We start from the raw sequence: 13,930 nt of genomic DNA, 5'->3' as shown, positions 1-13,930 counted from the left end.
TGAAGCCCGGGGCCTAGCCTCTCGAATGGATACAGATTATCAACAGCCGCACAAAGACAGATTCGAACCTATAACTTTGCTATAACTCAAGCTCTCAAACATGTGCGATAAATCATTTGCATTATCCCAAAGAGTTCATGTTCAAATTTTTTTTTGCACACATTTTGTAATTTATCTTCAATAGACCTTATTATATATAATCTCACTTCTTATTATGTGTGTGTATATATGTATATATATATTTTCTTTTTAAAATACACATTTATTATAGAATGATGCTAGTTAAGAGTCATGATGATAACAATGTCATCAGTCATATGTTGCATCTTTATTGGACGAGGTGTTAGAGGAGATAATGACACATGGTCTTCTTAGCCTTCTCCAATGGAGAGACTTCACATAACTGTCATGACTCCTAACATTATTCTTTATTATAATATTTGATTTTAGTTTGCTTGTATTTATGTTTATAAGTAATTAAGCTATTTAATATTTTGAGTTACAGGAAAAAAAATGGTTTTATAGTTCTCTAAAAGAAATTTCTTTTTAGTTTTAAAGGAATTTTATAACCACATAAAAAGTTAGATACATGAAATATTTTATCAATGTAACAAAATTAATTTAATTTTGTACAACAAATAAAAAAAAAGATATATGATCTAAAAAATTAGATGCAATTTAAAGGGTATTTTAGTCTTTTTATTACTTATTATAACTATACTAATTTAAACTAATATAATTAAATGTTTGATATAAAAAGAAGAGTGGAGTTTAATAGATCATATAGGGATTGTTTGAGGGGGAACTTGTGTAATTTTTCCAAACATGAGCATTTGTGATGTTTTGACAACTGTTTTAAAACAATTACACTTCTCATAAGAAGGCATTTGGCAAAGAGGAAATCAATCTGGCAATGATAACATATCAAGCCTTAATTTTACTAGGCGGAATCGGTTTTATCTCCCTCACATCGACAAAATTCAATCTATCAGTGATTTACCCACAGAGGCTTCAAAATCATCTTATTATGTTGAGTAACCATCCCACAAGATTCATGATAATCTCATGAACACTAATGTGAATATCTGGCTATATAGTATACTACTACTAAGGCAGGCTCCCAACAATGACAAGACCTTATGATGGAGCAAATGCATGGTTAGACATCAACTCTCTAGAATCTAAACTCCAGGCATGGATGGATGGATCGGTTAAAGAATGCTCATGCAGGCGAGCTACGACCCAAGGTGGGAGGGATCCAGATGTAGCCATGCGTTCGAACATAACCAGCCCTTTCGACCAACTTATCTGATTCTGCTGGACCTCTGCTTCCCGGCTTGTAGGGAGTTGTCTTGAGTTCTCTGTTATCAATTCTGTGGAGCAAAGGTGTAAAAATCTCCCAAGCAGCCTGTGATGATTTAAGTCAAGAAGGCAGATAAGTTCTTGAACTGCTGCTCCATGAATGTTAAACAAAACTAGCATACCTTTAACTCGTCTCTTCGGACAAAATGCTGCTGATCTCCCCTTATTCTGTGAAACCCAGAAATCCCAGTCAGTTGAATATATACTAATTCATCTTTTTTCTTAGCATCGTAACTAATGGAACTATAATAGTTGTTGCTGTTATTATGGCTGTTCCTTCTACTACTATGGCCAGTATTGCGGTTTCTGTTTTCTGTTTTCGCTTTCATGTCCACTATCACCTAAAGAAAAGGCATTGAATCTGGCATATAACAGAAAAGCAAACATAAGATGAAGATAGACAAGAATATCAGCCGTACGTGTCGAGAATTAGGCGCTCATAAGCCTCTGGGATGGTAACTCCTTGGTAACGATCCCTATATGACAAGTCCATTTCACTTTGGTCGGTTGACAGTTCCAATCCCGGATGCTTGACCTACATGAGAGCAAAACCAGACATTGGCTCAGAGAGCATAGGACGGGAATGGGATTTCAAGTAACAGTGTTACTGAAATCAGTTGACAGCATTATTTTGCTAAGAAGTTACTTGAAACATTTGCACAATAGCTAGTCTTCAAAATCATCACAAAAGCAAACAAACACAATCACGTACTGTAAGCTTCATGTAAATGGCCTCTGCAGGTTGCAGGCGTACTACAAATTCATTTCTTCCTTGCTTTTGACCTAAAAGGTACGAGAATCACAAGATTTAGAAAAAACAAAAAGTTTTCTGTTTAGACCAGATATTTACAAGCCAAAAATATGTGTAGGAACAATATCTGGATCAAAGAAAGGACCGATGCACACTGTGAATGTACCGATTTCTTTTCTTTTCATTTTTTTTTTTTTTGGGGGGGGGGGGGGGGGGGGGAATTTACAGTTGGGAAAGCCAATATGATATTAATAGTCTTGGTAACAACACCATTTGGCTTGAAATGCTCAATTTAAATGCAGGGCTTTAGAATACTAATGAAGGCCTTAGAAGTTCTGATACCATACTTCTGAATATATCACCAGGAACCTCTTTAAATTGAACACGAATATCTGCCTTCCTTGTGTTTAATGCTTTCCCTGCCTTCAATATAAAGGGAACGCCTGCAGCAAGCCATTCCGATAGGCAGTAGCCCAGACAAGTTGGGTCAGAAATTGGTTTGAAGTTGATCAATCAATACTTAAGAAATACAAGGACAAGTGTAAAAGTTATGCCTGAACCAAGAACTAGTTTTTTGATTGGGATTCAACAGTTACTAATGTTTCTCAAGGTGAAGTTGTGAAGGTAATAAGAAATTAGAATATAAACCACATATGATTTGATTTTGGATATCATCGTACCTTCCCACCTTTCATTATGAATTCGCAGAATCACAGTTGCAAAAGTAGGAGTGTTTGAGTCATTAGGAACTGTTGGGTCATCTCTGTAGCCATCATATTGTCCAAGAACAACTTCTTCATCATTAATTGGAACAATTGATTGAAGAACCTGAATGCAAAAATAATCTTGGCTCTTACAACACAACCATGAAAGAATGTTGAATTCATTAAGAAAGAGACTTAACACTAAATACAAACATGAGATCACATGGTCAATGGTCATCCATTTAATGTCTGTAAAGATTCATGTAGCCTCAAAACCAAATGCAAACCAGAGGTCTTTCATTTATTTTTCATTCTGTATTCAAAAACAGAGAAAGAAATGGGGAAAAGAATAGTTACTTTTTTTTTTCATATTCACTTAAATCTTTACTTTTTCTGGAAAAGACTTTAGGAGTTTTTCTATCCTATCAGATAGATATAGGGATATCTTGATTTGGAGTTCGTTCTGCCAGAAGGATTTGTATTGATGGAAGACAAATAAGTAGTTGAAAAGATTTCTCATATTGAAAAGAAGCATGCCATGCACCTTCACTTTCTCATCTCGGATATGCTCTGGATTTAAAGAAACGGGCTTTTCCATCGCAACCAGGCAAAGAGTCTGCAGTTGACAAAAATATACGGATCATTCATGCATTAAGTAGTATGGGGGAAAATGTTGAGTGGTGACTAAGAAGAGAAAAAAAATTAAGGGATGTTGGGCTCCCAATGATAGTAAACAATGGCCAGACAATCAGTAGCAAGGAGAATTTTCTGAATCAAGTGCAATGATTGTCATTTAAATACTACACCTAACTTGATTTCAGTGACTCACCTGCAATAGATGATTTTGGACAATATCACGAATAATTCTGCAAAAGAATAAAAATAATAAGTTGATGAACAGATTTACTGATGACAGTTGGTAACAATTTCTCAGAAATACAAACAGGGAAAGGATTTTTTAAGTTCTCCAATATGCTTTTCCAATTAAAGCTACAACCCCTAACTTTTCTCTGTGCGTAATGATAAAGCTGAACGTGGAAACAAAATGCTCTGCAGAATGCAGAGGTGCATGGATAAGGTTTTAACACTTAAACAAAGAAAAGAAAAAAAAAGTGATAGATGGTAAAACCATCATTCTAAATTTCAAAACTCTAAAAACTTCAAAAACATTGCTGCAAAAGAACTCGGAGCTTCCTTGGGACTCTTAATTTCTTTCTCCTATTCAATGGACAAATTGTGCAGCAAAAGATCTGTGAGCTTGCAATGGAACTTACCCATATTCATCAAAATATCCACCGCGCCCCTCAGTTCCAAAGTCCTCCCTAAACACAATCTGTGAGAGAATTGAGGAAAGAATAATTATAGAAAATAAAAAGATATTAACATCTAAGGATGTGGGATATTGGTGGTCATTAATCAGTATCATAATTCTGGTACAAGCCAATGAACTTAACTTTTAGGGGCAAATGAATGCCACTTAGTTTATTGAAACTCAAAGCAGAATTAGAATAAAGCTAACGGAATCAAAATCCAGGAAAATAAAGTCCTCCTACCAATTATTGTATGAGCAAAGAAGCAATAGATAAAAAGTTAACCAAGTTCAGTACAACAAAATAAAGAAAATTCATCAGTCAGCTGCTTAATGCTGAAATAAACAAGAGGCAAAATATGTAATGCACATGGTATGTTTTGATAAGAGAATCAAGAGATTTTGGTACCACCCCACAAGCAGAACAATAGCAAAAGGACATGTAGCAGGTCTGCTTGGCTACCCCAGCTATTATCCTTAGCAGAAATACTATTATTATACTGGTTCACCTTTCCAGACAACTTTGACTTGAAAATATGAAACAAAAAGATAGGATAGTTTCTGCCTTTCTGGTAAGAAGAAAAGAAGAATACTTGCCTGTATATTGTCAATATGATCACGATTCCAGAGTGGCAGGAAAAAACGATTAGCAAAACGAAGTACCAACTGCAAAGATAATTTATGAGGTATAAGAAACATGAAAAGCAGGCCTAGAATGCGCAGAAAATAAATCAATTTAGATAAACAAATTAAACAGACGTATTACCAAGTTTTGCACCAATTCTTTCCCCAAATAATGATCAATACGATAAATCTGTTGTTCGTCAAACAACTCTCCAATCTGGGTGCTCAATTCCTCAGATGAACTCAAATCCTTTCCAAAAGGCTTCTCAACAATAATCCTAGTCCATCCACCGCGATCAGCTGGACAGGATTATATGAGGACTCAATTATCATCAAACCGCAGAGGGGAGCAATCTCAGAAGGAACATAGTTCCAGTCTTATGCCATTCAGGATTTGCATTGTTACAGAAATGAGCATGTATAAATATTTTAAATGAAATTTTAGAATAAAAAAGATGAAAACAGTAAGGTGAGGAACCATATCACTGACAGACAGTTAAGCTTCTACATCTGTGATTAAAATTGTTTATTAGCAAAGATGATCACATATTCACATGAAAAATGCACCAAAAAGATAATAATAACTTAACAAAAATTATGGATCAGGACATTAATTGAGTGGAATAAATACATAGCAAAGCGGTAATATTGGTGAGTATACAAAGTACATTTAAGAAAAGATGATACCAAATTACATCTTTTGCACAAGTAGGTATATTAGAAGTTGATAAATAAATACTCTCTGGCGGTGCTGGACACGCACCCAAATCACATTGAATACAAACATGCAGATTTCCTTCTGTGACACCCTTTTGGGTGAATCAATGCCTTTCCTTTAATTTGGTCTTTTTTTAAGGCTCCCACAGAAAAACATCTAAAAAAAAGTGCTTCCTAGAAGGCAAGAAAATTTCAATTTCAATGGCTCCACATTCTTCAAAGTAAATAAATAGAAATTAGTTTCACAAAACAAATGCAAAACAGCAGTTAGTCTTTCTTATTCTTTCTCAATAGAAATATATGAGCCTAAGACAATGGTTGTTTCTGTGACCTCTCCAAATAACCATTAATGTGAGACAGGTGCATTAGCTCAACGACCAAGTACTTTTGCTGGCTCTTAACAAGATTAATACCTCTTGAAACCAGATCATGACCAGTAGTAGGAAAAGAACATGCACCTTCGGTAGATGAATAACTAATCATAAAATACCCAATACATCATAAAGCAAATCCATTAAACCAACTCTGGAAAACAAGAAAATTTTACTTACCTTTATTCATGCAACAGTTCTTGATCATTTTGCAAACAGATGGATAGACTGAAGGAGGGAGTGCAAGGTAGAAGAGTCTACGCAGTGATTCCTCCAAATTGTTTTTTGAGGTTTCATGCTGAGATATTTCCTTATCCAGTGCGCTAAAGCCCTCCTCAGAATCATAGGAGCCACTTACATATTTTATCTACATGAATCATTCATGAAAAGACAACTATAAGTTACTAAATATCACAAAAATGAGGAATACAAAATAACTGATCCACTGACCAATTGCAGAAACTTTGATAGTTTTTCTGAGTGTTCATCAGAGGCATCCTTACCCTGGGCAAGATATCTGCATTTCATTGAAAAATCAATCAATCTATCCATATGAACTATATCTACCACACAAAAAAAGGGAAATTTGATGATCAAATTGAGTGCTCACCCATGGATGCGATTTCTTAACTCATGATCCGAAAGTTTGGTCCTTGCGTAGCCAAATATATGGACCTCATCAGAATTCAAAAATTCCTGTTCAGCCAACCACCCCATAGCTAGCAGACTAAGTAGTTGAATTCTAAGGCTAATTTGTGGAAGCAAAAGCACTGTTGATTCTGGATTCATTTTTTTTTGGGGTATCGTTTGAGAATCCAAAATTACGAAAGATGTAGATGGTACCTGTATTTTGGTATTCTTTATTCTAGCTAACATGAGAACCAAAAATTATGAACAGTTTGACTTTGAATACCCCTTAGCTTTTTTTTTTCCCTATGATAATATTGTTCAGAACGACCTCCTAAAAACTGATGAAAGTTTTGACATACATTTTTTAAAAGCTGTTTTGCTGCACTTCACAGGTTCAATCCAAAGTTAGCAGACTGATGCAGTTACATTCCAAGGCAAAAATGGTGGAAACCAATGGCCAGCTTTAGTTATGGTCTAATTGTTCTAGGTTTTTTTTTTTTCCCACTGTTTCCATAAGCAAAATACTGCAAAAGCTTTGAACCCATTAAAATCAATTCATCAAATGTGGGTTATTCGGTTTCCAAATCAGAAAATAATTGTTTGAAAAACCATAAGCAAACGAACCCAGAGTGTTTATATATATTGAAAGGGATTGAAGATCCTGATCGAATTAACCTGGCGATAAAGTTTGAAGAGGGCCGGAAAGGTCTTCTTCTTGGCAAGATCGCCGGAAGCTCCGATCACAACAATGGAGAGACATCCAGTTTCAGGAGCAGTCACAAACTGATCCCTCGACAGAGAATTGATTCTAGAATAAGACGCCATCGATCTTCAAACTTCACAGGTTGGACTCAATCCCCTATATATCCTTGCAGTCTGTGCGTAAAAGATGAATCGTGAATCAGTCCACTAACGCCTAGGATCCGAGAACGAGAACGAAAGGGAATCGGAAAAGAAATGCACCAAATCAATCTGTAAACCCCGAAAGTGATGGGGATCTGAAAATGCGGCGAAGCAGCAAGCAAGGAGCAAGAAGAACAGAACAAGTCAGAGGCTTGAGTTGAGCTGCCCTTCATCTTCATGGATGGTGCATGCGCATGAAAGCGTAACATGAGGACACATCTTTCACGTCTTTAATTTCCATACGCGGATGCCACGTGTGAATTTGATTATATAAAAATATTTAATAAAATATTAAATTAAGTTAATTTTTAATTATTAAAATATTGAAATTGAGTTTAAGCATCTAGTTGATGTGAGTTGCTTGCCCTTAATTATGCTATCTTAAATCGATGGCTCATGTTAGCTAGTTTTTTGACGTTCAATATGTTAAACTACACTTTATTAAACATCAATACATTACACTTAAAATATATGTATGATAAGGTTTTGATGGTTGATCACCATTCGATCTGTGACATGTTCATGCTTTTTTGGGGTTGGGTTTAGTCTCTCGGTGGATCATTATGATCGGGAGTGATGCAAAAATGATGTAATAAATGCATAATAAATGTTGTACCTGATCTTAGATACCATACCTTTATATTATGTATTTTGTGTAATCAAAATCCTTGTTAGCAATTCAGCGTATGAAAAAAATTTCAGGACAGTAAAAATACAAGTATTATTCAACTCGACATATTTTAAATTGGTCAAACATTTACCATACAAAAAATATTTAGAATAAAGGTAATTCGTGTTTAATACGTTTCAGCTGATTCAGGATGAGATTAAATACAACATTTAAATCATATGAGAATTTCCTAAAAATAAAAATAAAGGATTTAGGTGAATTTTGCCGATAACCAAATGTAGGTAATATACTATTTCACTAATTAATAATACTTTTTTTTATAGGAGGCAAGTCTTGGAAATATATAGCTTAGTACAAATGGCACATATACAAGTAAATAAGGTTGTAATTGCACTGAGCTAAGTGACATTTATTGAGCTCAAGCACATGTCACAAACCAATTTTTAGGGAATCAAGCTCGAGTTCACCTGACTCGTTAAAAAATTGATAAACTAAGCTCAGGTTCAAGCTTAAGATGATCTCGAGCTTGGGCTCGACAGTAGGCTCAAGTTCACTAGAGCCTATTATTTTAAGTAAACCTAATTTATTATTATTTTTTATTATATATATTAATTATGTTAAATAATTAAATTAATATATATAATATTACAGATATTTTTTGGACCACTTTTTATAGGTTGGACTCGACCCAATAGGCCAACTCAATCTCCCGAAACCCAACGGGCCCAAGGCCAAGGTCGCTAGAGCAAGGTTGCATATCGTCGAAACCCAAGCTCAGACTGCGGAACCAAGCAAGCTCCCAGCGATGCTTTCAACTCATTGGTCGAACCGTTCAGCTCGCATAACAAAAAGACCACAAAATAATCAGAGGCAATGTCCACTTGTCTTATCTGAGACAAACCAGATCCCTGATAATGCGGAATCCATTCCCGATTTTATGGAGCTTATAAGGACATATTGTCTCCATAATATTATCCTCTCATTTTAGATTTTATGAAAATTATAAACACCCCACACTATAAATAAGGGTCAAAAACCATTATATGAAAGGATGAGCAAAAAGAGAATATACTGTTACTCTGCCAAAATAATTAGAGAACAGTCGTGGACTAAACATCATTTTGGTTGAATCACGTAAAATTTTACTGCGTACAACCTATTATTTATTTTATTTGTTTTCTCCTCTTTGCATTCTTGTCCATTCTCTCATTGCGGGCTGACGAATCACGGTCGAAAAATTCCAAACGTCGACATATAATAATTTTAGAAATATTTAATTTAATTATATTATTATAATAATTAAATTTTAATAACTTTATGTTAAATAAAATATTTATAAAATTATAAATAAATGTATTAACATATTTATAAACGAGATTGTTCACGAGTTATTCGCTAACTTTTAATCAAACATGTTTACAAGTCTATAATCGACACTATCAGTATTCATAAATCTTTAATCAAACATGTTAGCGAGTTTTAACGAGTCAACTTTTACTGAGTTTAAACTTGACTCGTTTATAAATCGAGTTTTAAAGTTATGGTTAAATTCAACTTATTTATTTTAACGAATGAAATCGAATGAGTTTTTATTAAACCAAACACTGAGGCGCGTATGAATAGCTCGGCTAATTTTCTACCCTAAAAATAAAAATCAAAAAGCTAAAAGCACTATAAGCTTATTGGGCCATGAAACTTTCTACCAAATTGGGATTCCACTGCTTTCAGGAGTCCCATTTGTCCCAGCCCGCTCTTGAGAAAGCTTTAGCCTGTGATAGCCAAGAAATGATAAAATGTTAAAGAATCTAGGCACCTTATATACTAACCAAGATATCAAGCATGTATTTTATTATATGGGTCACGTGAATAAATTTTAACTCTTTAATCATTTTTAGAGAACTAAAATGACAACAACTCCAAATGAAATCTAGGGTATTGGGTAGTATTACACTGCAGATAAGAGATGAAGATTAGAAATTGTAACGGCCCACTCTCGGAGATCCTGCTAGCATAGGACGTTCGGAAAGAGGTCGCTAAGAGTATAAGTATACATAAAACTCAATTTAAAACCATCTATATTCATTTCATTAAACAATATAGCCCGCCAAAGTACATATATATTTTTTAGGAATATATCATTTTCATAACAACTCCTTAGGGTTGAACTGTTCATACATTACAAAATAAAATGTCAATAATTTAAAATACAATATGAACTACTATGTCTTTGCTCTCAAAACACACTCCAAGATCTTTTGATTGGGAGAGCCCTGTACACCTGCCTATAACCCGTAATACTCAAGCTCTGCTCGCCTCGGCCTCTTCTTTGGCCTTACCTTTATCTAGTATGACGAAAAGAATAAGGGTAAGTCACAAGACTTAGCAAGTATATAAATATAGCAACAAGAAGTGTAAAGAATCGATGCATGAATGATAATACAAAATAGAATAGAATTTCTCACAACAATCCATAAATTTTTGCCACTTACATAATCTCTCATCATTAACCACATCATATGCTCATGCAATAACAATACCATAATATTATATTGTGGACCATTGTCCACCCACACTCTAGTTTTATATCAGGTGCACATTGTGAGCCGAAACTCTCACGATCAGGCAAGTGTTTATTGGCTTGTTAGGATATCATTTCCCCAATTCAGGATCATAGTCGCCGCACAAAATAATAGGTGCGTTAATTTTAATAAATGAGTATGCCATGTATATGCCATACACCACCACACGCAAGAATTGGACTGGACATGCCCATATATTAAACACCCATTCATATATTTGGGAATATTTATTTCATCATGCAAATCATAACCCTCCACATCTATATTAACCAATCAATATAAAACGCAACAAATGCACACATGACTATATAATAGATCTCCCAGCCTCCAAGAATATCAATCAAGATCATAAGTTGATGAAGGAGTCTATTTACATGATGATTTGGGGGTAATTTGTAAACATTAAAAGAAGAAACAGACGACCAAATGCTCAAATAAGTTGATAGACTAATGGTATATGTTGACCACTAGAAGTTGGTGGCCTCAAATGGTCGACAAGCTCGCCCCAATTGTCAATTGACGGACATTTTTCCTCTCAAACAGTCGACAAATTGGGTGTGGTAGATTGATCGCCAAAACGCCAATCACCTGATTTTCCCCCAACTATCATATAAATTCATTTCCCTTTGATTATTTCATACACATAAATTCCATTCATTTTAGACTTCTCAACATCACATTAAATTAAATATTTCCAACATTTAGATCAAATAATGCCAAAATAAATCATATAAAAATAACGACAAAATAACTTAGACCCAATAACGGGTTGTTACAAAAATGCTACAAGTTGAGCTAGGATTTGGAGAAGAAAAAGAACACAGAATACTCATATGCAATGCATAAAAAAGTAATTATTTGTGGGACCAATTTTTGACAAGTGATGTATATTTGGACTAAGGCCCACCATCGAGACCCATGAAACTCAAAGCCTAAAAGCTCAAAAGCCTTATGCCATTTGATAGTTTGGTTTTGGCAGACTTCTCAAGATTCAAAGAAGATTCTCCTTGGACAAATAGATTTTATTGTTGTGTTTAGTTGACAATAATGAAGAAGTGCATACAATCAATGTTCAAGATGCATAATGCTTTTGTTTAGTTCCTAATATTAGCCATAAAGTTGTTTTGTTTCTCAACTAAAACATCTTTGAACTCCATAGACAGGCACAAAGTTTGTTATCAAATTGATCACTAAAATCACCCTCTATGCAATCTCAAGAAAGTAGTAAATGGGATGAGCTAAAGTTCTTTTCATTCCAAATGGAAACATCTTTGTAATTTGAGAATAGAACAAGTTTACACATATGTGTCTCTGTGATCTATACTAGAGGGAGCATATTTTCAAACCACGGTCTAATTATTGTTGAATGAATTATCTGAAATTTCTAATTGGGAGAAACTCCGATCTATACATATAAAGAATTACATACCTTAGTTACAGTTCATCTCTTAACAGTCTTTTCTACTTCTCAATTTTTTTTAGTTTTCAAGAACTAATAGGTCCTGCTTATAATTCCAGTCGATATCATAAAAGAAACAATTTTTAACAACCTTAAAATGGTACGTATGTCTTTACACACATATGGGGTTCCATTCACTCTTTCTATTTCCAAACCCCTCTAGAGCAAGAGAAAAAGAAAAAAAAAACAAAAGAAAATATTGAGAACAATCCAATCAATTACTCCACTAAAATCAATAATTAGAACTAATGATAAATATTTTATAAGAGAGATGGCTGGCAGGCACATTGTTATGGCTTCATCCTATCTTATGATTAAAACATTTGGAAATATTAAAGATTATAAGTTGCTTCTAATAAGCAACAACTAATACATGATGCAACAAACAAATATAAAAGGACAGCATTCATGACAATGAAATAGACAGGTTTGGTGGCTAGTGAGTTAATATGGGTAAATTGCATCCAAAACTCTTATAGCTTGGGTTTACGAATGGTTTAAGTTGTGAAAATAGTTTCTTCGAAAATTAAGAGTAGGGTTTGGTGTAAAAATGACCTTACTGGCCCTTAACTTTATCAAAAAAGAGTCTTGTACTTTTGAACACCCTATTTCTTATGCAATATATATACCATATGGCAGGGACATGAGAACACCATATAGTTTCATGTTCTCAATCATTTGTTTGTTCGCCTTTTAAACTCATGGTATACTAATGAAATATCAAAGCTAAATTGAATTTGGACGAAACACTTTGGCCTCTCTCTAAACTCTTTGGCGATATTTAGGTGATCAGTGTTTTTTATACGTGCTTGGTCACCTTTGCTGGCTAGATCATCGTGGAGAGGACGCCTTCGTGTTTCTCCTCATTCTAGTGGTTGTGTTTTTGTATGAAAATCTAAATTTTCTTATCAAGTAAAAAGAAAGTATAACAAAAAAACTATAAATAATTCTCATCGATTATATCATGGGCTATCATCAGAAAACTCCAATATCATTAGTACCCTAATTGACCCGTAAATCGCTAAAAGGAAACCCACCACATTCGAAATAAATGTTAGTTTTGGGAACCAAGATTCAAAATAATGAGATGGTAAAAACCTTGTCCGGTTCTAAACCCCAATGGATCAATTGGGGAAAGTCTCTCTTCTTATATTGGGAACTCTAAATTGAGGTTGACTAATAATATTAAAACTTTACCATAATGTGTATTTTAGTTACCTAAACTTTTTTCTATATTTATAAATTTTTTAGATGACAAAAAAATAATTTATTTTTTGAATTTTTTGACTTTTTGATTTTACTTTTTTGTATAAAATTTTACTGCTAGTAAAACAAACCCTTAGCAGCTGTTCACTCTCCCAAACAGACCCTTAATTGGTGCTGCTCACTCTCCCACTGTGGAAAGTGCGATCCACTTGCCGCAGCAGCTACTACGACCACCACTATAGCCACCATCGTTCTCGTTGCTGTCACCAGAGAGGATGAGGAGCCGCAGCCACCGCTAATCGTACCAGGTCCTGGAGCCTCACCGTCGTCGCCGGATAAGACGAGCAACGGCATCCAGGAAGATGAGCAGGCGAACAGTTGCAGGCTTGCAGCGCAACCACCAGCACACAGTCATTGGCTTTGAAGAAGACGACCGGCACCGGAGAAGACGAAGCATCACAGCAGTTGCTGCAAACGCCATCCTCTAGTGACTCCGTCGCCCTCTTCGTCAATATTTGGGCAAGGTGGCGCTGCAAGTGTTGTACGCTGCACGACTGCAATGGCCATCGCCAGAGAAGGCGAAGAGATGCGGCGCCGTTGTCCTTACCATGTAGCGCCACAAGTCCGAGCCCGTAACCGCCGGCAACCACCAGTAACCGCCACCTTTATCGCCACAGGTCACCT

The 13,930-nt window shown here is 35.1% G+C and overlaps 1 protein-coding gene across 1 annotated transcript; it reads right to left on the bottom strand.

Annotated features, from left to right (window-relative positions):
- Positions 1-911: 911 nt before the first annotated feature.
- Positions 912-7,443, bottom strand: LOC127799933 (glucose-6-phosphate 1-dehydrogenase 6, cytoplasmic-like). The gene is made up of 15 exons (XM_052334233.1): positions 7,144-7,443; positions 6,449-6,534; positions 6,289-6,355; positions 6,019-6,205; positions 4,893-5,050; positions 4,724-4,792; positions 4,092-4,150; positions 3,647-3,683; positions 3,362-3,433; positions 2,794-2,941; positions 2,461-2,556; positions 2,075-2,145; positions 1,782-1,897; positions 1,485-1,530; positions 912-1,408 (listed from the first exon to the last, which is right to left on the bottom strand). The coding sequence occupies exons 1-15, from the start codon at positions 7,291-7,293 to the stop codon at positions 1,223-1,225; spliced, it is 1,548 nt and encodes a 515-aa protein (XP_052190193.1). The 5' UTR covers positions 7,294-7,443; the 3' UTR covers positions 912-1,222.
- Between the last annotated feature and the right edge of the window lie 6,487 nt (positions 7,444-13,930).

Source organism: Diospyros lotus, chromosome 4 (genome assembly GCF_014633365.1).
Source record: "Diospyros lotus cultivar Yz01 chromosome 4, ASM1463336v1, whole genome shotgun sequence".
Lineage (NCBI taxonomy): Eukaryota > Viridiplantae > Streptophyta > Magnoliopsida > Ericales > Ebenaceae > Diospyros > Diospyros lotus.
Note: the sequence above shows the minus strand (reverse complement) of the source record. Positions and strands in the feature narration are given on the sequence as shown.

Bases quoted from the DNA above. Each gene is read 5' to 3' on its own strand.
- LOC127799933 (XM_052334233.1), bottom strand. From the start codon at position 7,293: ATGGCGTCTTATTCTAGAATCAATTCTCTGTCGAGGGATCAGTTTGTG. The intron at 6,356-6,448 runs GTGAGCACTCAA...AATGAAATGCAG, and splicing joins TTAAGAAATCGCATCCATGG to ATATCTTGCCCAGGGTAAGG. The intron at 2,942-3,361 runs GTGCATGGCATG...TTTTGCATTCAG, and splicing joins TCCGAGATGAGAAAGTGAAG to GTTCTTCAATCAATTGTTCC.